The sequence below is a fragment of the Eurosta solidaginis genome, chromosome 3 (genome assembly GCF_040869045.1).
Source record: "Eurosta solidaginis isolate ZX-2024a chromosome 3, ASM4086904v1, whole genome shotgun sequence".
In the NCBI taxonomy this organism is placed as follows: domain Eukaryota; kingdom Metazoa; phylum Arthropoda; class Insecta; order Diptera; family Tephritidae; genus Eurosta; species Eurosta solidaginis.
This window is the reverse complement of record NC_090321.1, coordinates 228,810,498-228,837,265: the sequence shown is the minus strand read 5'-3', so window position 1 is coordinate 228,837,265 and position 26,768 is coordinate 228,810,498. Positions and strand designations below refer to the sequence as shown.

The window sequence follows — 26,768 nt, the reverse complement described above, 5'->3', positions numbered from 1 at the left end:
CTTTTAAAAATATGCATACTTTTTTGCAAAGTGGTACTTTTCAAAAGCGAGTACTTTTATGAAAACACGTAAATAAAACACCACCAAGCTCTTAGTTCAAAGAAAGATGACATACTAACAAACAAGCATAAAAGTGAAGGTTGGAGCTATAACACATAAAACAGATTTTCTTCTTAACGTACTAGAACTTCGTTTATCCCGAATTAAAATTGTGCTTTAATCACAAAAACAATAACAAACAACACATGCAACACCAAAAGCAAGCAAACAAAAGCTGTAAACTAAATAAAACAAAAACAAGACCAAACTCCGAAAGTACATAAATAAAAATAAAAAATTAACAAATTTTGAGGTTAGGTTCAGTTTTTACAAATTTCGTTCCAAATAACGTTTTAAACGCATTCACAGCATTCTCTTTTAGATACTTCATAATTTTGCAATTATTTTCTTTTGTCTTTCATCATCATAGCTTCGCTTTTTTTAAATTTTTTTTTTTTGCACGCTTTGCGTTTTAGAAAAGCCGTTTTTTAACTGCAAAATTGTAAATCTTAATTTGATTAGTTATTGTGAAAAAATTTTCGTTTTGGGGGCACCTGTCACCTTTCTGAGGCACAACACCACTACCAACAGACGCTGCACGCTTATCGCGACCCAACATCTCCGGCTGATGTGCGTGCGAGTTCATTGCTGCTTTTGCCTCCTTCGGTAGTGGCGCAAACAAATCACCGCCTCCGCTACCACTCGCCGTACTACGCGTATCTATTTGTGGTGAATACTGACTGCTGGCACTTGATAATGAACCTGTTGGTGCTGAACCCGGTGTTTTTGGTTGTAATTTATATTTGGGTTCACCCGATTCGAAGAACGCATCGAAATTACGTTGACGCAAGTTTTCACAGTTGAATACTGGATTATCGACAAGTAATTGTAAATCTTCTTTCAAGCGATTCGATTCACGTTGATCTGTTGAGGTAGAACGACCCAGTCTACCTAACGGCAGATGCAGTCTTGGACGCAGGCGTGATGATTTGCTTGGTGTTGGTGATTTGGGTCGCGGTTCTGGTGGTAATTCCATTGGTGACATTGGACGTCCCCAACCGGGACCATAATTCAATTGCGTGGGATCGGGTGAGGGTGGATTAAGATAAACGCTGGGGCTACTGTCGCGTCCGCTTATCAATTGAGCTCCATTGCCGCCGCCAGCACTGGCGCTTAGTGATGTAGCGCCTGCATTGCCTTCCATTTGATCGGATTCGCCGCTGCGCTGTGGAGTAACACCACGTTGTGGTGTCGCGCCACGTAAAGCAGTGCTACGTTCGAGTGCTGGTCGCCCCTGCATCGAACGTGAACTACCCGCTGCATAATTCTGCATTTGGTTTGGTGTTATTGTTGTTGTTGTGATGTATGCGGAACTACCGCTTGTGGCAATATGATTTTGCTTCTGCAGCTCCAAATGCTTCAAAAGCTGCTGCTGCTTCTGTTGTTGCTCTTGCAACAGTAATTTCTGTTGTTCCAACTGTTGCTGTTGCTTTTGTTGTAGTAAAATTAGTTGCTGTTGCTGTTGTTGTAGATTCGGCGATGGTGGCGGCGAGTGAGTATAGAGCACACTGCGGTTACTTCTTTCGCTGCGCACACTAGAACGCTGTGAATTGGATGCTTCAGGTGTAACCGCTGCTGATACCGAGCGTGTTTGTGATGTGCGTGAAGTGCGCGATGTACGCGAAGTGCTTCGTGTAGGTGTCGGTGGTAAAGAAGTATTCGATGCGTATGCAAGCTCTTCAGGTGGTGCTACCGGATCGTATGTAAAGGCAGTAGTAAAGACCGGCGCTGCTGTAGACGGCACGCCGCTGTTCAAAGCTTTGTGCACAATAGAACTCTCTGGTAGTTCAATGTTGTGATGGAAACGAAATGCTCCTTTTATTGCAGTACAACTGCTGTTGAAAGCGTTTGATATTCCGTGTCCCTGAGCTTTATCACTAGTAGATGTTAAGGCTGCAGCTGCTTTTGTAGTTGGTAATGAACGCGGTGGTATTACAATTGGTATTTCAGGTTCACGTAGACAATCGAGTGTTGGTCGTGGTGCAAGGCTTGGTATTGCGGGACCGTATGTCATCAAAATGAGTTCATCAGCTGGTAATATCACAAACATTCCTGGCCGACCCCATGTGACATGGTGATACGGCAAATTTCATATAATCCAGCTAATGCAGAGGTGAATTGGTAAAGTTGAATTATTAAGCTCGCAGAATGATGATTTAAGGTTAGTTTGGAACGTAAAGCTTCTGTAAGGGTGGATCCTTTGTCTTTTATTAGCTTTGTGGGATGTTATATTTTTTTTTTACTTTTCTATGTATAGAAATTCATTAATTATCACTACACGTTTTGTTTTTTTTTTTTTGTTATTTAATTAGAAAAATATTTATATATATTTATTTCTTTTAATAAAATGTTCATTATTAATAATAAAAAAATTTGTATCACATTATTTCCATTTCATTTGTTTGTATTTAATTTTCCTCAGATATATTTATGTAAGTTGTAAACCCTCTTGTTATTTCTTGTGAAGTCTTCTTTAGTTTGTGCTTTTCGTTTCATTTACGACTAAACTCAAAATTTGTTCAACTAAAAAATTTGAAAAAAAAATATTTATTTTGAAATTAATTTTTTAAATACAACAGTGAAATATGCCACAGATATAAATTTACTATAGAATATATACCATTAAGTTCATAAAATAATCACATCCATATATTTAATAGTCATAATAGGTTTAAAAAAATATATAAGTTTTTGAATTAACGTACTTTTTTAACCCAGAAAAAGTAAATATCACAAACTAAACTCAAACATCCCGCGCTATCCGTCGCTCAATCGTGTAGATGTCATTTAGAACGTTGCATATTGAACAAAACCTGAAAATAGAAGAAATAATAAATGGTTAGTAATTTATTGTAATATTCTAGAAATTGTACAATTTTCGAATGAAATTAAATATATACATAAGTAAGGCTAAGATGGCTTTTTACTGCATTTACTCCTGCTTTATTATTGGAACAGAATCTTTATCGCCAAGTCATCGGTTTCTAATTGACTTTGTTAAAGCGGGCTATATGTAGAAGTGTCATAGAATTTGTATTGAACTTTTATCGGTACATGTTTCATACGAAATCGGTGAGAAGTTGATAACGAAGCGAACGCGCTGATAATAAATTGATAACATTTCAATAAGGAGCGATAATTTTTCGATATCAAATCGAAAATTTTCAATATCAAAACGACAGCACATTGATAACAAATCGCTTACTTTTCGATTACTACTGATAATAACTTTTCGATAAACAATCAATAACTTTTTGATTAATAATCGATAACTTTTCGGTAATCTTAATATATATATTCCTCTATAAGTGTGTTTGTTATGGAAGTCCTCCCAAACGACACAACCGATTTGGATGAAAATGTATATGTGTGTGTTCAATGGGATGTGAGGATGCGGTAGATTCTCAATTTGTTTCGGCAAGTGGATCGGGGACCGAGCTTTTTTCAAGGAAACTTATTTATGGCGTGTTTCATTTGAAACTCAGTTCAGGGGTACTATTTTGACAAAGATTATATTGGAGCATTTTTTAATTCCGGCAAGTGTACCAAGGGTCGTCCTTTTCAAAAAAAGCAAGTAAGGAAGGCTAAGTTCGGGTATAACCGAACATCACATACTCAGTTGAGAGCTTTGGAGACAAAATAAGGGAAAACTACAATGTCGGAAAATGAACCTAAGGTAACCCTGGAATGTGTTTCTATGACATGGGTATCAAATGGAAGGTATTAAAGAGTATTTTAAAAGGGAGTGGCCCTTAGCTCTATAGGCCTTTTCGATACATCGCCATAAAAGTGGACCAGGGGTGACTGGAGAATGTGTTTGTACGATATTGGTATCAAATTAAAGGTATTAATTAGGGTTTTAAAAGGGAGTGGCCCTTAGTTTTATATATGAATGCGTTTTCGAGAAATCGACCCAAATGTGGACCAGGCTGACCCAGAACATCATCTGTCGGGTACCGCTAATTTATTTATATATGTAATACCACGAACAGTATTCCTGCCAAGATTCCAAAGGCTTTTGATTTCGCTCTGCAGAACTTTTTCATTTTCTTCTACTTAATATGGTAGGCGTCACACCCATTCTACAAAGATTTTTCTAAAGTTATATTTTGTGTCAATAAACCAATCCAATTAGCATGTTTCATCCCTTTTTTCATATTTGGTATAGAATTATAGCATTTTTTCATTTTTCGTAATTTTCGATATCGAAAAAGTGGGCGTGGTCATAGTCGGATTTGGGCCAATTTTTATACCAAGATAAAGTGAGTTCAAATAAGTAAGCGAACTAAGTTTAGTAAAGATATATCAATTTTTGCTCAAGTTATCGTGTTAACGGCCGAGCGGAAGGACAGGCGGTTGACTGTGTATAAAAACTGGGCGTGGCTTCAACCGATTTCGCCCATTTTCACAGAAAACAGTTATAGTCATAGACTTTATGCCCCTACCAAATTTGACAAGTAGTGGTAAGTTTTTCTTCGACTTATGGCATTAAAAGCATTCTAGACAAATTAAGTGAAAAAATGGCGAAGCGACGCAAATTTTTATATACTGTAAAGATATTCAATTTTTTGTTAAAATTTGACTTCAAAAAAAATTTTTTTTTAAGTGGGCGTGTTCGTCATCCGATTTTGCTTTTTTTTTTGTTACACATACAGTAATAGGAGTAACGTTGCTGCCAAATTTCATCATGATATCTTGAACGACTGCCAAATTACAGCTTGCAAAACTTTTAATTTACCTTCTTTTAAAAATGGGTGATGCCACTCCCGTTGTCCAAAATTTTACTAACTTTCTATTTTGCGTCATAAGGTCAACCCACCTACCAAGTTTCATAGCTCTATCCGTCTTTCGTAAAGAATTATCGCAATTTTTCGGTTTTTCGAAATTTTCGATATCGAAAAATTGGGCGTGGTCATAGTCCGATTTCGTTCATTTCAAATGATATGAGTGCCCAGGAACCTACATGCCAAATTTCATCAAAATTTACTCAAGTTATCGTGTTGACGGACGGACGAACGGACGGATGGGCATGGCTAAATGAATTTCTATATTCGCCCAGATCATTTTGATATATAGAAGTCTATATCTATCTGGATTAGTTTATGCCGTTACGGATTACCGTTATGCGAACAAAATTAATATACTCTGTGAGCTCTGCTCAGCTGAGTTTAAAAATTATGGGGCGATTTCATTGAAATTGGGTACAGCGGTACTTCCTCGCCAAGCTTATTATTTTAAAAACTATAGCAAAAAATCATTTATGGTTAAAGAGGAGCAGGAGGGGAAGATAAGAAGGGAAGATAAGAGAGCGGGCGAGGAAGAGCATAGAAAGTGGGAACGTTGAAGAGAGAGTGAGACTTAGAGGAGGGAGAGGCAGATGCATCAATATTTTTTTGCTGAAAACTTAATACGACAAATACCTCTATATACTGGGAGCATCAGGAAAGAATATAACGTCGCAACATCTATCCATATCTTACATATATAACTGATAGCGAAGTTAAAAATTGTTCTTGCGTTATTTTCATATAGCTTTGACGAAGTTTATTCAAGGGTAAGAGGAAAAGGTATTCAAAGCCTAGTATAGAGAATCCATAAATTAGGAATGAAATGAAAGAGTTGCTGGGAGTGTGAGTGAAAGATGAAGTATTAATGGAATTAGAATTGTGATAGGGACCGATAGTGGAATAGGAATGCGTGTTTGAGTGGAATTGGGATTTTAATTAGGTATGAAAAGGGAGTGGGAGTGGGAGTTGGAACTGAAGAGGGAGTGGTAATGGGAAAGGGAAGTGACAGCGGGAGTGAGGGTCGGAGTGAGAGTGGGACCGGGATCAGAATTCGGAATAGGTTGTGAAGTACGAGGCAGACAAACGAAATAAGTAATGGACAAAAATAAGATGAAAAATGGAAGATAAAAAGAAAAGAATGACATACAGAGTAAAAAGGGCGAGCCCCACATTTTAAATATAGGCAAACCAATTTTTGCCAGAGAAAAGTCTGCCGGGTACTCCAGAATATCTATAAGCCTTCATAAAAATGTCGTACACTTTTTGATAACAGATCAATAAGAAAATTATAAAAAATGTATTAGGTGCTTATCTCATAATCGATAATTCTTTGATAAATAATATAAAACACCATAATAGTCAATTGATAACACGCCATCCGATGCGGTTCCAGCATCGGTTTTTACTAAATTTTTCCTTTTATATTCCCTTTTTATTCTGTTCCTTTTTTTTCTTTATATTGCCTCATACGGCAAACACCACACACTACGCCTACACGTTCATTAATTTTTCCCTCCTATAGCATACTACTGCTAGGGATTACACTAACGCTTATCTCACGCTTAGTTACTGGATTATATTTAAACTTTTAATAAAAGTTTTGTTAAATTTTGACATAATTGAATAAAAAGTTACAGAAATTAAGTTAGTTAATGAAATTAAGAAAAGATGGTATGTTAATTTAATCGGTTGGGAGGGGGATGATAAAAATAGGGTAGGTAAAAAAGGAGTCAAGTGGCTGTTCAAGGATGGGTTAGATTTCGACGAGATGTATGCATGCATGTAAATAGTAAAGATGGTTGTAACATCCATCCTGCTCTCAGTTTGGCAATGGCCAGTGTCCTGTCAGCACTCCAAGTAATATTGATTCATGAACTTTTGTAAAAAGTACTTTTCTACCTGACAAGAAGTGAATGATGGAGCTAACCGATAAACGCGACAGTTTTCAGAGATATGCTTAATATATCCTTGATATCCTTAAATCCTTGCACCCAGGTAAGACGCTACAATTATTAGGCGAACATCGAACTCCTTGCAAATAGTAGGTATGAAGCCAAAGCCTATCCGATTTTGGACGGCTCGTGATTAACATGTATATTTCCCTTTTCTCATTCTTATTGTCGCCCACGCTGATGCTATTTAACCCACGCTGTCGACAGGCTTGACAAAAATAATATCAAGTAACTTAACCCTGTCACACAGCGCCATCAGTACAGCCTCATTTAAAGCTGGACTAGATTCAGTATTATTATAACTCCTTATAAGTAGACCCAGCTTTATTTTCGATAAGGTTCATAACTAATCCTTAATTCCGACCAACTGATCAAACCATGAACATATGTACGACTATAAAACATATTAGAGTGTATTCACAAACTTCCCCCTGACAAGGATTTCCAGGTCGGAATAGGGGACATCACCCCCCCAACAGGACGAGAAATTTTATTTTTCAAATACTTTACAGAACAAAAATGAAATATCCAAAGAAAAAAATATTCAAATATTCAATACTTAAAGTATTTGAAAATTAAACTTTGTATGGAAAATCTTTAAGTCCAAGGTGTGGAAATGAAAATATCTAGCATCAACACTGCGGACCATTTTTTCTCAACGGAATATCATACAGAGTAAAATTTTGCGTATGTGCTTTTCCTTGCGTGCAAAAATGTGCTCAAGAACAATTTTTTTTGCACGGTTTTAGCAACAATTTTAAAAATAGAAATTTATTTCACAGAAATAAAAAAATGTGCTCTTAAAGAGTTTTTAATTACAGGCAAATTGGTGTTTGAATTGTCGGTAAAAGTCTAGTTGAGGGGTCGACTGCTAATACGCTACCAAAAATATCGAGAGAGACGCATATTGACCTCGACAATAATAATGTGAAAAATAAACTCCATCCAGTAAAAAAATAACATAACATACATAAATTTTTCAATTCACATTGTCAGTTTTATTTCATATAAAATAAAATAATTAAAAAAAAATTTTTAGTTAAACGGTTTTATTGAAAACAATACTTACATGAAATAATAATAATACGAAAAGCTAGAAAGTAATTAGGTATGTCCTAGGTACTAGTCATCACACTCCTTATCAATCTAGGGCGTTGATCAGACAATTAAATAAAAGCGTTGGGCGCGTGAAATTTTTAAAAATGTGAGGGGTAGCATAACCTGATTAAGGTTCAGTTGGTTTTACTTATGACTATCAATAGAAATATGACGCGTCCAACGCTTTTATTTAATTGTCTGATCAACGCCCTAGATTGATAAGGAGTGTGATGACTAGTACCTAGGACATACCTAATTATTTTCTAGCTTTTCGTATTATTATTATTTCATGTAAGTATTGTTTTCAATAAAACCGTTTAACTAAAAATTTTTTTTTTAATTATTTTATTTTCAAGTTTTTAGTCTTTATTTAATTGCCTGTTATTTCTCATTCTATTTAGTTCATTTAGTGACTCAATACATAATCCTTCCAAAGACTTTACTCGACTCTGCGCCACGTATGCTTGTCCCTCATCCAACTCCAAAATACTTTGATGTCACTTCTACTGGAAGTAGAGTAGTATTTGTTCCAAATATGAGCCAAATCGGACCACAAATACGATTTTTGTGAATATCTCGATCCATGCGCCACCTAACGGCGATTTTTTTTCACAGGTCGATTTATATTCTTGCATGTATTATGTGTTCCAAATATGAGCCAAATCGGGCCACAAATGCGAATTTTGCGAATATCTCGATCCTTGCGCCACCTAGCGGCGATTTTTTTTTCACAAGTCGATTTCTATTCTTCCATGTATTATGTGTTCCAAATATGAGCCAAATCGGACCACAAATGAGAATTTTGCGAATATCTCGATCCTTGCGCCACCTAGCGGCGATTTTTTTTGGTCTGCCAATATGGAAATTACCGATTCAAAACTAATGCTGCGAGCAAGGCTGGACTCCAACGCCAATGTTCCAAGGCTTGTCAAGCGATTTTGGCTCATAGTACAACGTAAAAAATTTTTCACGCGAGACAATAGACTAAAAGAACGCTTCCCTTCAGCCACACTGACAGGAAGTTTGCAAAATATTCTTAATGCTATGTAGATGTTCGGAAATAATACTTCCATCTTCAAGTCATGAAATTTGTTCAGAAGTTGAAATGGTGGCAGCGAATGACATCCCAAATTCGCTAAGTGGATGGCTTTGAGATGAATGATTTCATCTATTAGATCCGTAGAAATATCGATACCGTAAATCGTGCAGAATGCCGCTGCCTTTTCTCTGAACTCTTCTTCCTTCAGATCCTGATACTTCAACAAAAAACTAAATTTAATCGCAATGTCATTTACGGCTTCGAAACGTCTTGTCATGTTACCAATCAAGCAGTCCAAAAGAACGTAAAAAACTTGCTGTTTGAATTGAGTTTCGGAATCACATTCAGGTGATTCGCAAGGTAATTCATCGAACTGGCGCTTCCTTATCTTCCTTCTTTTCGCTGCGAAGGTATTCACAACTCCTATACTCCCTGCCAGAACCTTACATTCTTAAAGTATGATCGACCGTTGATCCATAAACTTCTTCAACTCATCAATCAGGCTACGTATATTTTCTGTTTCCGCGTCCAGTGTGGCATTTCAAGCTTGCAGTACCAGATTTCGATTGTTGATTACCGTCTACACTTTGAGCCAAATGGAGGCTAAGAGGATACACTCAAATTTTCCCATATATGCTTCAATACCTTTCAAATCCGTTACTGTTTCTGGACTCAGATTCAAAAGCTTGATTTCATCAACAGCTTTCAATATTTGGGGAATGTGAGTTGCTAAAGGTTTCACACTATCCACACGAGCAGACCATCGTGTTTGTGACATGCTGTGGAAGGAGCAATTAATTTTTTCCTTGAGAATTTCCCTAATCTAATCTCCGAGGGCTTGCGCTAAAGATATTATACAATTTCTGCATAATACCGAAAAATGTGATGACTTCTGCACAACAATCAGCAGCTTGCACTCCACATAAATTTAAACTATGACAAGCACAAGGTGCAAATATTGCCAGGGAGTTATCTCTCAGGATATGACTCTGCGCTCCTTTGTAATGACCGCTCATATTACTGCCATTATCATACTCATGCCCACAGCAGTCATCCAGTGGAATATTGTACTTTTTTAGAGTGCTGCGGATCAGCTCAGCGATAGCTTCTCCTGTTTTTGTGTCACAATCGACAAACTCAACGAAGCGTTCTTGGATTTTCCATTTTCCGGAGTCCCTGTCTAATAAAACATAACGCAATATAAAACAAGTAAGGAAGGCTAAGTTCGGGTGTAACCGAACATAACATACTCAGTTGAGAGCTATGCAGACAAAATAAGGAAAATCAATCTGGGGTAACCCTGGAATGTGGTTGTATAACATGTGTATCAAATGAAAGGTATTAAAGAGTATTTTAAGAGAGAATAGGCCATAGTTCTATGGATGAACGCCATTTAGGGATATCGCCATAAAGGTAGACCAGGGCTGACTCTAGAATTTGTTTGTACGATATGGGTATCAAATGAAAGGTGTTACTGAGCATTTTAAGAGGGAGTGGGCCTTAGGTCTATCGGTGGACGCCTTTTCGAGATGTCCCCATTAAGGTGGACCAGGGGTGATTCTATAATGTGTTTGTACGATATGGGTATCAAATGAAAGCTGTTAATGAGTATTTTGAAAAGGAGTGATCCTTAGTTCCATAGGTGGACGCCGTTTCGAGATATCGCCATAAAGGTGGACCAGGGGTGTCTCTAGAATGTGTTTGTACGATATGGGAATCAAATGAAAGGTGTTACTGAGCATTTTAAGAGGGAGTGGGCATTAGGTCTATAGGTGGACGCCTTTTCGAGATATCGCCATTAGGGTGGGCCAGGGGTGACTCTAGAATGTTTGTACGGTATGGGTATCAAACGAAAGGTGTTACTGAGCATTTTAAGAGGGAGTGGGCATGAGGTCTATAGGTGGACGCCTTTTCGAGATATCGTCATTAGGGTGGGCCAGGGGTGACTCTAGAATGTGTTTGTACGATATGTGCATCAAACGAAAGGTGTTACTGAGCATTTTAAGAGGGAGTGGGCATTAGGTCTATAGGTGGACGCCCTTTCGAGATATCGCCATTAGGGTGGGCCAGGGGTGACTCTAGAATGTTTGTACGATATGGGTATCAAACGAAAGGTGTTACTGAGCATTTTAAGAGGGAGTGGGCATTAGGTCTATAGGTGGACGCCTTTTCGAGATATCGCCATTAGGGTGGGCCAGGTGTGACTCTAGAATGTTTGTACGATATGGGTATCAAACGAAAGGTGTTACTGAGCATTTTAAGAGGGAGTGGGCATTAGGTCTATAGGTGGACGCCTTTTCGAGATATCGTCATTAGGGTGGGCCAGGGGTGACTCTAGAATGTGTTTGTACTATATGTGCATCAAACGAAAGGTGTTACTGAGCATTTTAAGAGGGAGTGTGCATTAGGTCTATAGGTGGACGCCCTTTCGAGATATCGCCATTAGGGTGGGCCAGGGGTGACTCTAGAATGTTTGTACGATATGGGTATCAAACGAAAGGTGTTACTGAGCATTTTAAGAGGGAGTGGGCATTAGGTCTATAGGTGGACGCCTTTTCGAGATATCGCCATTAGGGTGGGCCAGGGGTGACTCTAGAATGTGTTTGTACGATATGGGTATCAAATGAAAGGTGGTAAGGAGTATTTTAAAAGGGAGTAATCCTTAGTTCTATAGGTGGACGCCTTTTCGAGATATCGCCATAAAGGTGGACCAAGGGTGACTCTAGAATGTTTGTACGATATGGGTATCAAACGAAAGGTGTTACTGAGCATTTTAAGAGGGAGTGGGCATTAGGTCTATAGGTGGACGCCTTTTCGAGATATCGCCATTAGGGTGGGCCAGGGTGACTCTAGAATGTGTTTGCACGATATGGGTATCAAATGAAAGGTGGTAATGAGTATTTTAAAAGGGAGTAATCCTTAGTTCTATAGGTGGACGCCTTTTCGAGATGTCGCCATAAAGCTGGACCAAGGGTGACTCTAGAATGTTTGTACGGTATGGGTATCAAACGAAAGGTGTTACTGAGCATTTTAAGAGGGAGTGGGCATTAGGTCTATAGGTGGACGCCTTTTCGAGATATCGCCATTAGGGTGGGCCAGGTGGACTCTAGAATGTGTTTGTACGATATGGGTATCAAATGAAAGGTGGTAATGAGTATTTTAAAAGGGAGTAATCCTTAGTTCTATAGGTGGACGCCTTTTCGAGATATCGCCATTAGGGTGGGCCAGGTGTGACTCTAGAATGTTTGTACGATATGGGTATCAAACGAAAGGTGTTACTGAGCATTTTAAGAGGGAGTGGGCATTAGGTCTATAGGTGGACGCCTTTTCGAGATATCGCCATTAGGGTGGGCCAGGGGTGACTCTAGAATGTTTGTAGGATATGGGTATCAAACGAAAGGTGTTACTGAGCATTTTAAGAGGGAGTGGACATTAGGTCTATAGGTGGACGCCTTTTCGAGATATCGTCATTAGGGTGGGCCAGGGGTGACTCTAGAATGTGTTTGTACTATATGTGCATCAAACGAAAGGTGTTACTGAGCATTTTAAGAGGGAGTGTGCATTAGGTCTATAGGTGGACGCCCTTTCGAGATATCGCCATTAGGGTGGGACAGGGGTGACTCTAGAATGTTTGTACGATATGGGTATCAAACGAAAGGTGTTACTGAGCATTTTAAGAGGGAGTGTACATTAGGTCTATAGGTGGACGCCTTTTCGAGATATCGCCATTAGGGTGGGCCAGGGGTGACTCTAGAATGTTTGTAGGATATGGGTATCAAACGAAAGGTGTTACTGAGCATTTTAAGAGGGAGTGGACATTAGGTCTATAGGTGGACGCCTTTTCGAGATATCGCCATTAGGGTGGGCCAGGGTGACTCTAGAATGTGTTTGTACGATATGGGTATCAAATGAAAGGTGGTAATGAGTATTTTAAAAGGGAGTAATCCTTAGTTCTATAGGTGGATGCCTTTTCGAAATATCGCCATTAGGGTGGGCCAGGTGTGACTCTAGAATGTTTGTACGATATGGGTATCAAACGAAAGCTGTTACTGAGCATTTTAAGAGGGAGTGGGCATTAGGTGTATAGGTGGACGCCTTTTCGAGATATTGCCATTAGGGTGGGCCAGGGGTGACTCTAGAATGTTTGTACGATATGGGTATCAAACGAAAGGTGTTACTGAGCATTTTAAGAGGGAGTGGACACTAGGTCTATAGGTGGACGCCTTTTCGAGATATCGCCATTAGGGTGGGCCAGGGGTTACTCTAGAATGTTTGTACGATATGGGTATCAAACGAAAGGTGTTACTAGCATTTTAAGAGAGAGGGGGCATTAGTTCTATAGGTGGGCTCCTTTTCGAGATATCGCCATTAGGGTGGGACAGGGGTGACTCTGGTATGTTTTTGTACGATATGGATATCAAATTAAAGGTATTAATGAGGGTTTTAAAAGCGAGTGGCCCTTAGATGTATATGTGAAGGCGTTCTCGTGATATCCACCAAAATGTGGACCAGGTGATCCAGAAAATCATCTGTCGGGTACTGCTAATTTATTTATATATGCAATACCACTAACAGTATTCCTGCCAAGATTCCAAGGGCTGTTGATTTCGCCTTGTAGAACTTTTTCATTTTCTTCTACTTAATATGGTAGGTGTCACACCCATTTTACAAAGATTTTTCCAAAGTTATATTTTGCGTCAACAAACCAATCCAGTTACCATGTTTCATCCCTTTTTTCGTATTTGGTATAGAATTATGGCATTTTTTTCATTTTTCGTAATTTTCGATATCGATAAAGTGGGCGTGGTTATGGCCAGATTTCGCCCATTTTTTATACCAAGAAAAAGTGAGCGCAGGTAAGTACGTGGGCTAAGTTTAGTAAAGATATATCGGATTTTGCTCAAGTTATTGTGTTAATGGCCGAGCGGAAGGACATACGGTGGACTGTGTATAAAAACTGGGCGTGGCTTCCACCGATTTCGCCCATTTTCACAGAGAACAGTTACCGTCATAGAATCTATGCTCCTACCAAATTTGAGAAGGATTGGTAAATTTTTGTTCGACTTATGGCAATAAAAGTATTCTAGACAAACTAAATGAAAATGGGCGGAGCCACGCCCATTTTGAAATTTTCTTTTATTTTTGTATTTTGTTGCATCATATCATTACTGGAGTTGAATTTTGACTTAATTTACTTATATACAGTAAAGATATTAAATTTTTTGTTAAAATTTGAATTTAAAAAAATTTTTTTTTAAAAAGCGGGCGTGTTCTTAATCCAATTTTGCTAATTTTTATTTAGCACATATAGAGTAATAGTAGTAACGTTCCTGCCAAATTTCATCATGATATCTTCAACGACTGCCAAATTACAGCTTGCAAAACTTTTAAATTACCTTCTTGTAAAAGTGGGCGGGGCCACGCCCATTGTCCAAAATCTTACTAATTTTCTATTCTGCGTCATAACGTCAACCCATCTACCAAGTTTCGTCGCTTTATCTGTCTTTTGTAATGAGTTATCGCACTTTTTCGGTTTTTCGAAATTTTCGATATCGAAAAAGTGGGCGTGGTTATAGTCCGATATCGTTCATTTTAAATAGCGATCTGAGATGAGTGCTCAGGAACCTACATACCAAATTTCATCAAGATACCTCAAAATTTACTCAAGTTATCGTGTTAACGGACGGACGGACGGACGGACGGACGGACGGACATGGCTCAATCAAATTTTTTTTCGATCCTGATTATTTTGATATATGGAAGTCTATATCTATCTCGATTCCTTTATATATGTACAACCAACCGTTATCCAATCAAACTTAATATACTCTGTGAGCTCTGCTCAACTGAGTATAAACAGTCTGCTCAATATGCGCCGAATCAGGGGTTGCATCCACTATTACTGTGTAATACTTGACGGACTTTCTCTCGCCTTCTATCTTTCTAATTACTTGATTTGCACAGATATCTATGAACTCATTTTGTGTTCCATCAGACAAATAATGTGCTTGGAGACGATTCTTTTTCGTTTGAATGTTCTCCAAATGTTCATGCAATAGGGGGTCATAATTGCTGATCAGTCCGAAATTACTCCAGCAAGCTGCTTCATTTTTAAGGGTTTCCGCTAAAAGAAAATCCACTGAACTTGCATTTCGAATTTTCATTTTATATTGGCGCCACTCTATATAGCAAGTTTTATGATTTTGACTACTTTCATGTTCAGGAATTTTGTCGTGTGACCTCTTCCAATCTTTTTCTTTAGAATAACCTGAAGATTTTGTCAAAACTGATCGGGTATTTCCGGAAATTTTGCTGAAAAGCCGGCATAGAAAACAAAACCGCTTCTTTTGTTGCACTCCAAAGGAGCCAATCACGCTTTACTTTTTCTCCGTTTTTTTAGAGTAGTGTGGAGTGTGATTTGAAGGAAATGGCGACCACTTAAGACGTTGGGAAGTCGAAACAAAATGTGATTTTAAATTAGTTGAAGCATTTTTGATAGATATCGCTTATAAAATTGTGTCAAAAACGTTCATTTAACTTAAAATCATCCCTCTCCGCGGCCCTGAAAGTATTTAAAAACAGAATACATACAGACTTTCGAAAATACTTTGAAATCGAAAGCTTACATTTTGGTATTATTAAGCGCTGTACGCAGATCAAAAAACATTCATGCATTTTTCTTGAGCATGAAAATAGCAGTAGGCACAAATTTTTGGCATTTCACGATGCATGGCAATTTATACATGAATACCGCTTTTATAAAAATAAAGCAAAATTTATGAAACTTTTTGATACCAATCCCCCCCCCCCCCTTCCCCCACAACCAAGCTCACGATCCGCCACTGTCTTGCCATCAAGTACCATCTTTGATTGAATAGGAAATTGAAAAAGTCCTCCCTCGCCAACAAATATCACGCCCTATAATTCACTTATGTTACCTCTCTTGATTTATGGCTCGTGTAATGTATCGAGAGAAAATGAAATAAGTGTTTGAAAGAAAAGTTCCGAAGAAGATCTATGGTTCTGTCTGTGATGACGACCAGTATCGAAGGACGTATATATAAAGATGGGGTTCAAACAAATATAATGATAATATAACAAAAAGACCAAAGCTTTCGCTGTATCACTAATATTATGCGGAGATACTCGAACCAAAAACCATTTCAATCGGCACTTGTGTTCGGAAGCAGGGGAGACTGCCACTATGTTGGCAGGTAGAAGAAATCTTGATCTCGGTTTGTGCTCCGAAGAGCTCGTAAAGCCAACTTAAAACATTATTTTTATATAAAATTTAAAAGACCAGCCTTTTCGGTTTCTAACGCCAAATTGCGCGACGTTCATTTCAGAAATCTTCGTAAAGGTTCTTAATTTCATTAAGACTTTAGTGTCAGTATTTTTATTTTCTGAAACAGTTAAGAACTACTGTGTGTGCCAAACTAAATAACTACAATTAATTTTTCGGTATTTAATTGCTCATAATTTCATCGTATGCCCGCCTCTGCTGCATGGTAATAAACATAACTAACAAGATTTAACTAAAGCATAAGCATGACATAAAAGTTTTGTAACTTCAGTTTGTGTGTTTGGTTGCACAATTTGTTTGAACTTTTTATGTCTAACTAAACAAGCCATGAACAAATTGTTGTAGCACAAATTTTTACGCTTATGGAATTTGCTAACTTTAAATGGGCAGATTTGTTCGCAGTTAACTTTTTACTTCTCTCTTCGTTATAGGTGTTTTAAACTTATTATCAAATTTACCAGAAATTGTATTTTAAATGAAATTCTAATGCCACTCCAGCATTATTTGTTAAAGTTTGTGGTAACAAGATGATATTGGTGTGAGACTAAAACTTTCACCAAGTATTCAATGCAAATAAAGTTTAAAGTTTTCAAAAAACTTAAGTTTGCAGAGGAAATTCGATTTGAAAGGTAATTATGTGTGAGGGCAGGTGCATTAGACCGTTTTAGAAAAAAAATATTTTCTTCTAATTAAAAGGATATGTTTTGTGTGTTAACCGCCTGATACATTGCGTTTTCACATTCTTTTTATTGTAGGAAAACTTCACGATTAATTGACGTCTTGCCGCCTAATCGATTCCACTTGCCTCTCCTAACTCACTGAAGGTCTCTCCCTTCCTTTGCTTTCAAACTGTGGAGTCGACAGAAACACCTCTTTGAACGAAGCGCCTTCTTCCTTTCACATATTATACCCTAGGCACCGAAGCCTTTGGTTTTTTGTTCGCAGCCCTATCATCATATCTTTGAAAAGCTCATAAAGCTCATCAACATACCTCCTTTGATACTCGCCATGGGGAACTCGGGCAGGACAACTAAACTTCCGGAGAACGTGCCTCTCGAATACTCCAAGAGCCATCTGATCTTCTCTCGACACCGTCCATGATTCCGAGTAATACATTAGGACAGGTATGAAGAGCAATATGTAGAGCGTGATTTGTGTTCGTCAAAAGAGTACTTTATTTTTTCTACTCAGGCCAACGTAATACTTGTTGGCAAGAGTTTTTCTGCGTTTAATTTCTAAGCTGGTACAGTTTTTATACTCAGCGTGCTTTGCACACTTTGATTGGATAACGGTTGGTTGTACAAGTATAAAGGAATCGAGATAGATATAGACTTCCGTATATCAAAATCATCAGTGTCGAAAAAAAATTTGATTGAGCGATGTCCGTCCGTCCGTCCGTTAGCACGATAACTTGAGTAAATACTGTTATATCTTCACCAAATTTGGTACACGAGCTTATCTGTACGCAGAATAGATTGGTATTGAAAATGAGCGAAATCGGATGATAACCACGCCCACTTTTTATATATATAAAATTTTGGAAAACACAAAAAACCTGATAATTTAGTAAATAATACACCTAGAATGTTGAAATGTGACACGTGGACTGATATTGAGACGTTCGATAAAAATTTTACAATTTTACAAATATTATTAATCATAAATAAAAAATATTTAAACCTATCGTAACAAAATTCGGCAGAGAGATTGCCTTTGCTACAAGGAATGATTTGAAAAAATAAATTAACGAAATCGATTAAGAACTACGCCCACTCTTATATAAAAGATTTTTAAAAGGGTCGTGGACGAAGAAAATAAGCTATATATTTGCAAAAAACAGCTTGATATTAAAGGTATTTCATTTCCTAAGTGGATTTATAACAAAAAATTGGAAAAACTTCAAATATAAAAAAATGGGCGTGGCACCGCCCCTTTTATGACTAAGAAATTTTCTAAATAGGTGTGGACGATATATATACTTATAACCGATAACAAACCGATAACCATTTTTTGATATTTTTTTAATAAATTATATATACATTTCCGATAACTTTTTTGAAAAATACTCAATACATTTTTGACAGTAACTCGATAACAACCGATATCTTTTCGATAAAAATAAATTTCACGTTTCGAGTTTCACTTTGATTTTGGCTTCCTTTTATTAAGCTTACGCTTACATTCTGGATTCCCCCATACCGTGAGCTGTAAGATGTTTGCACATCAACAATTACAGAGAAAGTCGACTCCCAGCTTCGTTAGCTATACCCCAGTAAATTACTTCAGTCACTCATTCAGCAATAGATGACTTCTAATGGGAATACAAAGGAAAAATTTTTTTGTTAAACTTCCTTTCTGAACTCATTGTAGAGCTCCCCTTCTTTCTGTCGTTATAAATAATTTTTTAACCAGAGCATTTTTCCTTTTTTTTTTCATAATTAACAAAACTTGTTTTTTTTTTTTGTATAGATGTACACTTAAATTATGTTATGTACGCATGGTCTGGCCCGACTGCGTATAAGACCGTATGTCCGACCTTTGCATAGGCTGCATAGGCGTTGACGTTCAACAAAGGGTTCGAGCTATTCGCCCGGTAGTTGTTCACTATCCGATGATTTTCTTTATTTAAGTAAGGATATTCTATGCCCACAACATCAAATTTGAGCCGTAGGACATATTTATTTGTAGTTATTGTTGTTGTAACTAAAAAGTACTTTTTCAATACGTTAGCCGGTTCAGTGTCCAGCAATTGTGATGTTCCGCTTCATTGAAAGCCGGCGGGATATCGGTGACCAACAACTGTCAATTCTCTAATCCATACCGGAAAGCATCGAGAAATAACAGTGGCCTTACCACAGCAAAAGACGCTGCTGTGGCAGGCGGTTACTTGTCCTCGCATTGTACACTAAACCGATCGTGAGCGTGGCAGTACGGTCAAGAATAACTCGATAAGTTTTAAAGAGAGGAAGTCATTTTATACTTCTTCAACCTTTGGATCACTCGCCTTCGTCGCCTTGTCTTTTTATCTACTGAGGTGAAATATTTGGACGTAGTTATTGTGGTGGGGAAAATTTTACCCCTTTATGATCTTTAAATCATTTTTTTAATTGGAATAATAAAACACATTTTTAAATGAATAAAATAACAAATTTAAAGAAATCGAACTTCTAGTTTAACAAAACAAGGACTTTGTTTCATAGCCACTTTTCTTAAAACTAAAAAAAAGCACAAACATAACTTAAAAAAAAATTGTAAAAAAAATCAAAAACACATAGACACTTTTCACAGCCAAATTTACAACATTAGAATCACAAAATGGAAAACAAAGAAAAATTATGTTATTTTATATATAAAACTAGCAGACCCGGCAGATGTTTTTCTGCACTAAATTTGGCCTATCTGCATACATTTTAATAAGCTTTCTCGTCTAACTCTGCCCTACCCCTCTACACTTTTTCCTAATCTTTTTATTCACTCCTCCCTCCGTCTTTTTCGCTTCATCTCCATCTTCGTCTCATTCTACCTCTTTCTCAGTCTCCTTCTCTATTTTCTCTTCTCTCAAGTTTTTCTCCTTCTTCTTCATCTATTATTTCCAGTCCCAGAGGGTGGTATGTATTTTGTTCCAGTCCCACTCCGAGTCTCAGTCTCAGTCCCACTCCGAGTCTCAGTCTCAGTCCTAGTTCTAATCCCAGTCCCAGTCTTCCCGGAAAAAATCCGGGTCCATGTTTTGGCCTATATCTCGAGGCCCTAGTCACTCAGCGGTGTAAAACTTACTCTGTATTATAGCACACATCAACAGCTTCAATTTGATACCCATAATATAAAAACACATTCGAGGTGTATCGGGTCCATGTTTTGGCCTATATCTCGAGACCGTAGTCACCCAGCGGTGTAAAACTTACTCTGTATTAAAGAACACATCAACAGCTTCAATTTGATACCCATAATGTAAAAACATATTCTACGTGTATCCGGGTCCACGTTTTGGACTATATCTCGAGACACTAGCCTCCCAGTTGTATGAAAATTATCCTGTACTATAGCACTCATCAACAGTTTTCATTTGATATCCATATTGTATAACACATTCTAGGGGTACCCGGGTCCACGTTTTGGGCTATTTCTCGAGACCCTAGCCTCCCAGTTGTATAAAAATTATCCTGTACTATAGCACTCATCAGCAACTTTCATTTGATATCCATATTGTACAAACACATTCTAGGGGTACCCGGGTCCCCGTTTTAGGTTATATCTCGAGACCCTAGCCTCCCAGTTGTATGAAAATTATCCTGTACTATAGCATACATCAACAGCTTTCATTTGATATCCATACTGTGCAAACACATTCCAGGGGTACCCGGGTCCACTTTTTGGGCTATATCTCGAGACCCTAGCCTCCCAGTTGTATGAAAATTATCCTGTACTATAGCACTCATCAACAGCTTTCGTGTGACATCCATATTGTATAAAAACATTCTAGGGGTATCCGGGTCCACGTTTTGGCCTATATCTCGAGACCCTAGTCACCCAGGGGTATGAAAATTCGCTTGTGCTATAGCACTCGTCAGCAGCTTTCATTTGATATCCATATTGTATAAACACATTCTAGGGGTACCCGGGTCCATGTTTTGATCTGAAGACCCTAGACACGTAGCGAAAAAAAAGGTAGACGTTGGCCGATTCTCAGACCTACCCAATATGCTCACAAAATTTCATGAGAATCGATTCAGCCGTTTCGGAGGAGTTCAGCCTCCAAAACCGTGACAGAAGAATTTTATATATTAGATTATGTAATACGTAACCCCAGACGAGTGGTAATTTTGACACCAGCCCTGGTGTATGTCCGTTTATACAATACCCACGACTGGCCAAACACAACTGAATAATATTTATATTGAATGTATGGGTGTACATATAAGACCAAATCTTTTAAAGTACAATACAAACTTGGAAATTCAAAAAATTTTAAAACTTAGATCTATTACAATTCGCAAGTAACTTACAACATAAACGTAGTATTTTAAATTCAAAACTGATTTAATATTAATATTATATTTGTAATTCTAAAGTTAGAATTTGAAAAATTTTGTAAAATGAAAAAGAAAGGAATGAAATATGTATAGAGCAAGTCAGATCGTAATCACTTTCACACTGTAGAAATAAAATAATTGTGAATTACCCTTCTGTAGTTACATCTACCCGTAACAGCTTTGACATCTTCTGGAATTGAATTCCAGAGCCTAGCAGCATTAACGAAGAAAAGCCGTGATGAGGACAGGTACTTATATTTAGGAATTATCTGAGTTTGATGCATTCTGGATCTTGTTAGTATTAATTTAACGTAAAGGTATTCCGGAGCTTTATATTCTAAAAGCTTATATATTAACATACAATTTCCAACATGAAGATAGTCGGAAATATTACACCCCAGAATTTTTGTCTTCCATGCAGTGATGTGATCATATCTCTTGAGTCCGTAGACGTAACGCGTAACAGTGTTAAACGGAACATCAATTTTGTGAGACGAAGCAGAATCTAGCTTGCTATATACAAGCTCAGAATAGGTGATGTGGGGTAGAATTAGTTGAAGAGCCGGTTTCTTTCTCGTCTCAAGAGGCGTAAATGAAGCTGTCATTCGTAATCTACGTAGAACAATATACACTTCGCTTATAACTTTGTTTATATGGTCTGAGCAAGTCATCGTAGAGTTTACAACAAATCCCAAATGTTTAACCTTTTCAGTAAATACTAAATCAGCGTTACCAATATACAATTTTGGAATATCTTCTACATGCACTACACTGCTACTTATAGGCAACACATATGACTTAACAGCATTCAAACAAAGACAATTAACAGTAGCCCATTGTGAAATAGATGACAGATCACAATTAATTTTATAGCACAAATTCTCAATTAATAAGATAAAGAGAAGATACCAAGAGAATTAAATTGATAGCGCTCAACTGAAGATAGTAAGAGAGAAAACAAACTACGAGGGGTAAAATTTACCACCACCTCAGTACTTAAAGGTTAAAAACACACATTGGAAAAATCTGCATGCCTGCCAAACTGCTGCACTCAGAATTTCCACGGTATGTCTCCTTATTATCACCGCTCATCACCTTCAAAGCGACGCCAAAGGCAAATAAAGAGCATAACGAAATGCTAAATGGACGGTTTTTTTAATTATCACAAACCTGGACACCCTAGCAAACACCTCCTTAATCTAGCCCTGCCTCCAAGAGGGTTGAATGAACATCTCCATAAGCACTATGATAAGATCCGACACCTGCCAAACAGCTGTTTGATGAAGAGGCAAAATCGACAAACGCCTTTGTCAAGTTGCGCCCGTTCAACCCCGTTATCAATATACACCATCCTACTCTTGCAAAAGAAGAAAGCACACTACCTAGGGAGCGCGACTCACCCTGGCCACACTTCGATTTCAATACTATAACAAGTTAGATTCTTACTTGTTCAAAATCAACCAAGATATACGTAATGTATATCCTGCATGTTATGTGCCTCTACATGACACCAACCATCTTTTTTATTGTAATATGGAATCTACGCCTCTAACACCAACTTCCCTATAGTCCACCCTGCTAGTTTCCTTGAACTCTTGTTAGAAGACTTTGATGACAATTTGTGAATGGTCGCAACCATTGAATGGGGCGAAACACTCTTAACTCAACAACAACGCTAACTTACCTGGCCTACCTTTTTCTCAAAATAAACGGAATAAGCAGTGCCACTTTACTTTAAGGAAGCAGGAGATAGACTGCACTTCATGGCTCGAAATTGCCTTAGTTATCACTCTTGTTCTTTAGTAATGAGGAGACATTTTTCCGAAGTAAAGATTTTTTCAGTTTTATTTCTCATAGGTACCTTAGTAAAACCGAATATTTGCTTAATATAAAGTTGCTTAACTTACTCAATTTTAGCGAAGCCCATTTGTTTATTTGGATTCCTTAGGACTCTGATGTTCCTCTATTCACGGCTTTTGAAACTATTCGAAACAATTTTATCCCTCTCACCTTGTTTCGCATATTCAATTCTTTGCATGCAACCTTTTGCAATATACAACAACAATAAAGTAATTAGTATGTAGCTCAGCAAAAATTATAGGCCGAGATTTACATCCTTTTGTAAAGCTTTCAGTGCTCAGCCAGTGCTTATACCAACTGCGAAGATTATTTCTCTAAGCAGAAATTGGTGATGTGGCATTGGGTAGGCTCTTTCGCTCACTTTTACGTATCCACCTTAGCAGTAACTCAAAGAACCTAAAAATAACTAAGTTTTCTTTAGTAATTTCAGTTGTATGTTTCATAATGGTATTCGAACCCATAACCGCTATATACACTGCTCTGCCAATGGACCAAGCAAGTATTTACAATATTATGTAAATGAAAATTTATGCCAACGGCCAACATTTAGTTACACTTGCCCGAATTGCAACTACACACATAAATACATACAACACACCAACACACATGAAACACTCCCACTCCCTGCCATTGAAAATGGAGCTACATTTTGCTTTTGCTGGTCTGTTCAGCGTGTGTATCGCTGTCTGGTTGTGTGTTTTCATTTTTTCCGTTTGTGCAATAATGTTTGACTGGCTTTTACCTCTCTTAGCATATGTTTTTATGTAGACGGAAAAAAAAAAATAACAAGTAAGGACGGGACTGTCTTCTTCACAGCCTTCATAACTTTCATGAATGGGGCTGAACAATAACCTTATCGCGTTCGTAACCTCCAAATAATCCGAGGTATAAGATAAGAAATATATAGTGAACAGGTTTACATACCTAAACGATTTTTAAGATAAATATGAAATAAAAAATGGTAAAAAAATACCTTATCTGAACGATCGGTTGCATGGGATATATATTATATATAGCTCCGGTCGAAATGATTTTTTCATGAAATCTTCTATGATGTATTAGAATATACCTCACCAAGTTTAACGTTTTTATATTGGAAATTAAGGGAGAAATTGGCAAAAATCTTTCTATCTGAACGATCGGTTGTATGGAATATATACTATATATAGCTCCGATCAAAGTGATTTTTTCAGGATATCTTCCATTATATATTAGAATATATGTCACCAAGTTTCACGTTTATACTATCTAAACAGCGGCAGGAATGACCAAAATCGTCTTATCAGAACGATCGGTTGTATGAAAGATATATGTTATAGTGGTCCGATCCTACCGGATCCGACAAATGTCTAATATAATACAAAAATACATCCTTGTGCCAAATTTCATTAAGATATCTCAAAATTTGAGGGACTAGTTTGCGTTCAAACAGACAGACGGACGGACGGACAGACGGACATGGCTATATCAACTCAGTTCGTCGTCCTTATCAATTCGGTATACTTAATGGTGAGTATATCTTTTATATTTCTCAACGTTACAAACATCGGACCAAAGTTAATATATCATTTCATGTTCACGAAAGGTATAAAAAGCTCATGTAGTTTGTGGCTAATTTGTAAATGTGTTTGTATGTTTTTATGAGTGTGTCTATGTTTATTTTAAGACTCTCAAAGTTCTGCTAAAGTTCCTTTGTGAGGGAAACCAATTTAAGTGAATTACCGCAAATATTTATGTTTGCTTTAGCAAATGTTGAAATAAGTAATTAATATTAGTCAATGGAGAATTGTTATTAATTAGGTATAATCGAGTACAATGCTGACTTCATGACCAAATTTTTTTAAAAGGCGCTGATTGATGAAGTTCTGTTTGAAATATAATTTAATTTAACCTGAGTAAAGTTTATTATACTAATTAGCCAATGAACAAAAGTTATTTCGTGTTTAGAACAAAAAATTTGATAGGTTGAAATTGTTTTTGTTTTTATCGGCCTATTTACTAGAGATTCATGGTTCGAATTCGAGCTCAGGGCCTATAACATTAATTTTTATGATAACTATTGCTTTTTTTCCGTTTTCCTGAAATTGAAAAATTATTTTTTAATTAGGAATAGAAGATACAATTTTTCAGAGACCTACCATAGCTGCACTGATATATCTATTTCGAAGGTTGTTAGGTCTTCATCATCAGTACGCTTTAGGTCCGCTGCGCTAGCCATTTAGCGTAACAACAGTGATTTATTTTACTCCCCGAAGGCCTTGAGGAGTGTTATCGATGTCGACCGCCCTCCTACCCCGTAAATCCATGAGGAGTTCGAGGTCGCCAAAGCCTCGGTTGTTAATGAATCAGGATTCGCCACGAATAGGTGAGGTTGCAACTGGGTTTGGAGAAGCTATATATTGCGCTGGCAACCTTAAAGGGTTACGCTACACAACCTTGAATCAGGTATTTTAGTCGCCTCTTACGACAGACATACCTACCGTATCTGTATTCTGACTCCCTAACCCGTCTGTCCATCTGTCTGCTTGTATGTAAACTAGTCCCTCATTTTTTTGAGATATCTTGACAAAATTTGGGGAGCAGTTAAGGTGTCCGATTAGAATTTTGTGAGAACCGGCCGGATTGGACCACAGAAAAGAGGATTTTTGTCATATCTTCAGATTCAATATACCTTCGTATGTTGCACATACTATTGTCTGAAAAAATCATAGAAATCGGTGGTATATATATTATATACTCCATATAAATCGTAATTTTTGCCCCTTTTTTACGGCTAGAAGTTGCAAATTTCATCAAATACTTACGTTTACGTCATATATTGTTGAAATACGTGATCCTTAGTCATAGCTTTTACATGCAGATCACAAAAAACGTGAAACTTTGCATCCTCACACAAGGTACCTACCTATTTTTGTATTTTATATTTATCTTAAAAATCGTTTAGGTATGTACATCTGTACACTATATATTTCTTGTTGTTTGTTGTGTATTTCGATCGGGCTATTGATAAAGGATTCTATCCGAAAATGTCTATCTTCTATTCCAAATGAAACAATAATTTTATAATTAAAAAAAAAAAGTTTATAAAAAAATTACTGTTATAGGCCTTGAGCTTGAAGTGGAACCAATGAAATATAAAAATATATCACATAATGGACAAACCAAAAATTCTCGAGAGCCATCATGCAAACGGAAGACAAGACGGGTGTACTTGACCAAATTAATTTCTTCGGGGATGTTAGTAATTATGATACTAAGAACTGCATAGAAATCGGTATAATTATACCTATATCTATATATATTTATTTAATCAACAAACAAGGTGTTTATAGACTGTTAATATACAAAACTTCAAGTTTACATAGATTATATAAAAAGTATAGTTAACTTTATGACAAGTATCTGATTATCAGGTTTTTAAATGTAAACTTACTACAACTAAAATCAAACGCCAAGAAAGAGGAATAGGCATTAAATTGAGAAAGTGTCCTCCTAAGGAGACCATTAATTGCATAAACCGTTCTAGGAACACCCATATAAAACAAATCGTTACAACGAAGCATACGACAGGGTACATTAACACGAATTTTCATGAGGAGG

General features: G+C 37.2%; 1 protein-coding gene across 1 annotated transcript in view; it reads right to left on the bottom strand.

The window, feature by feature from the left end:
* The window catches only part of Stacl (Stac-like), a 765,750-nt gene that overhangs the window by 669,618 nt on the left and 69,364 nt on the right, over positions 1-26,768 (bottom strand). Inside the window, 2 exon segments of the mRNA XM_067775429.1 lie at positions 601-2,622; positions 2,805-2,912. Of these exon segments, the coding sequence (XP_067631530.1) occupies positions 601-2,149 (1,549 nt within the window). The 5' untranslated portion in view covers positions 2,150-2,622; positions 2,805-2,912.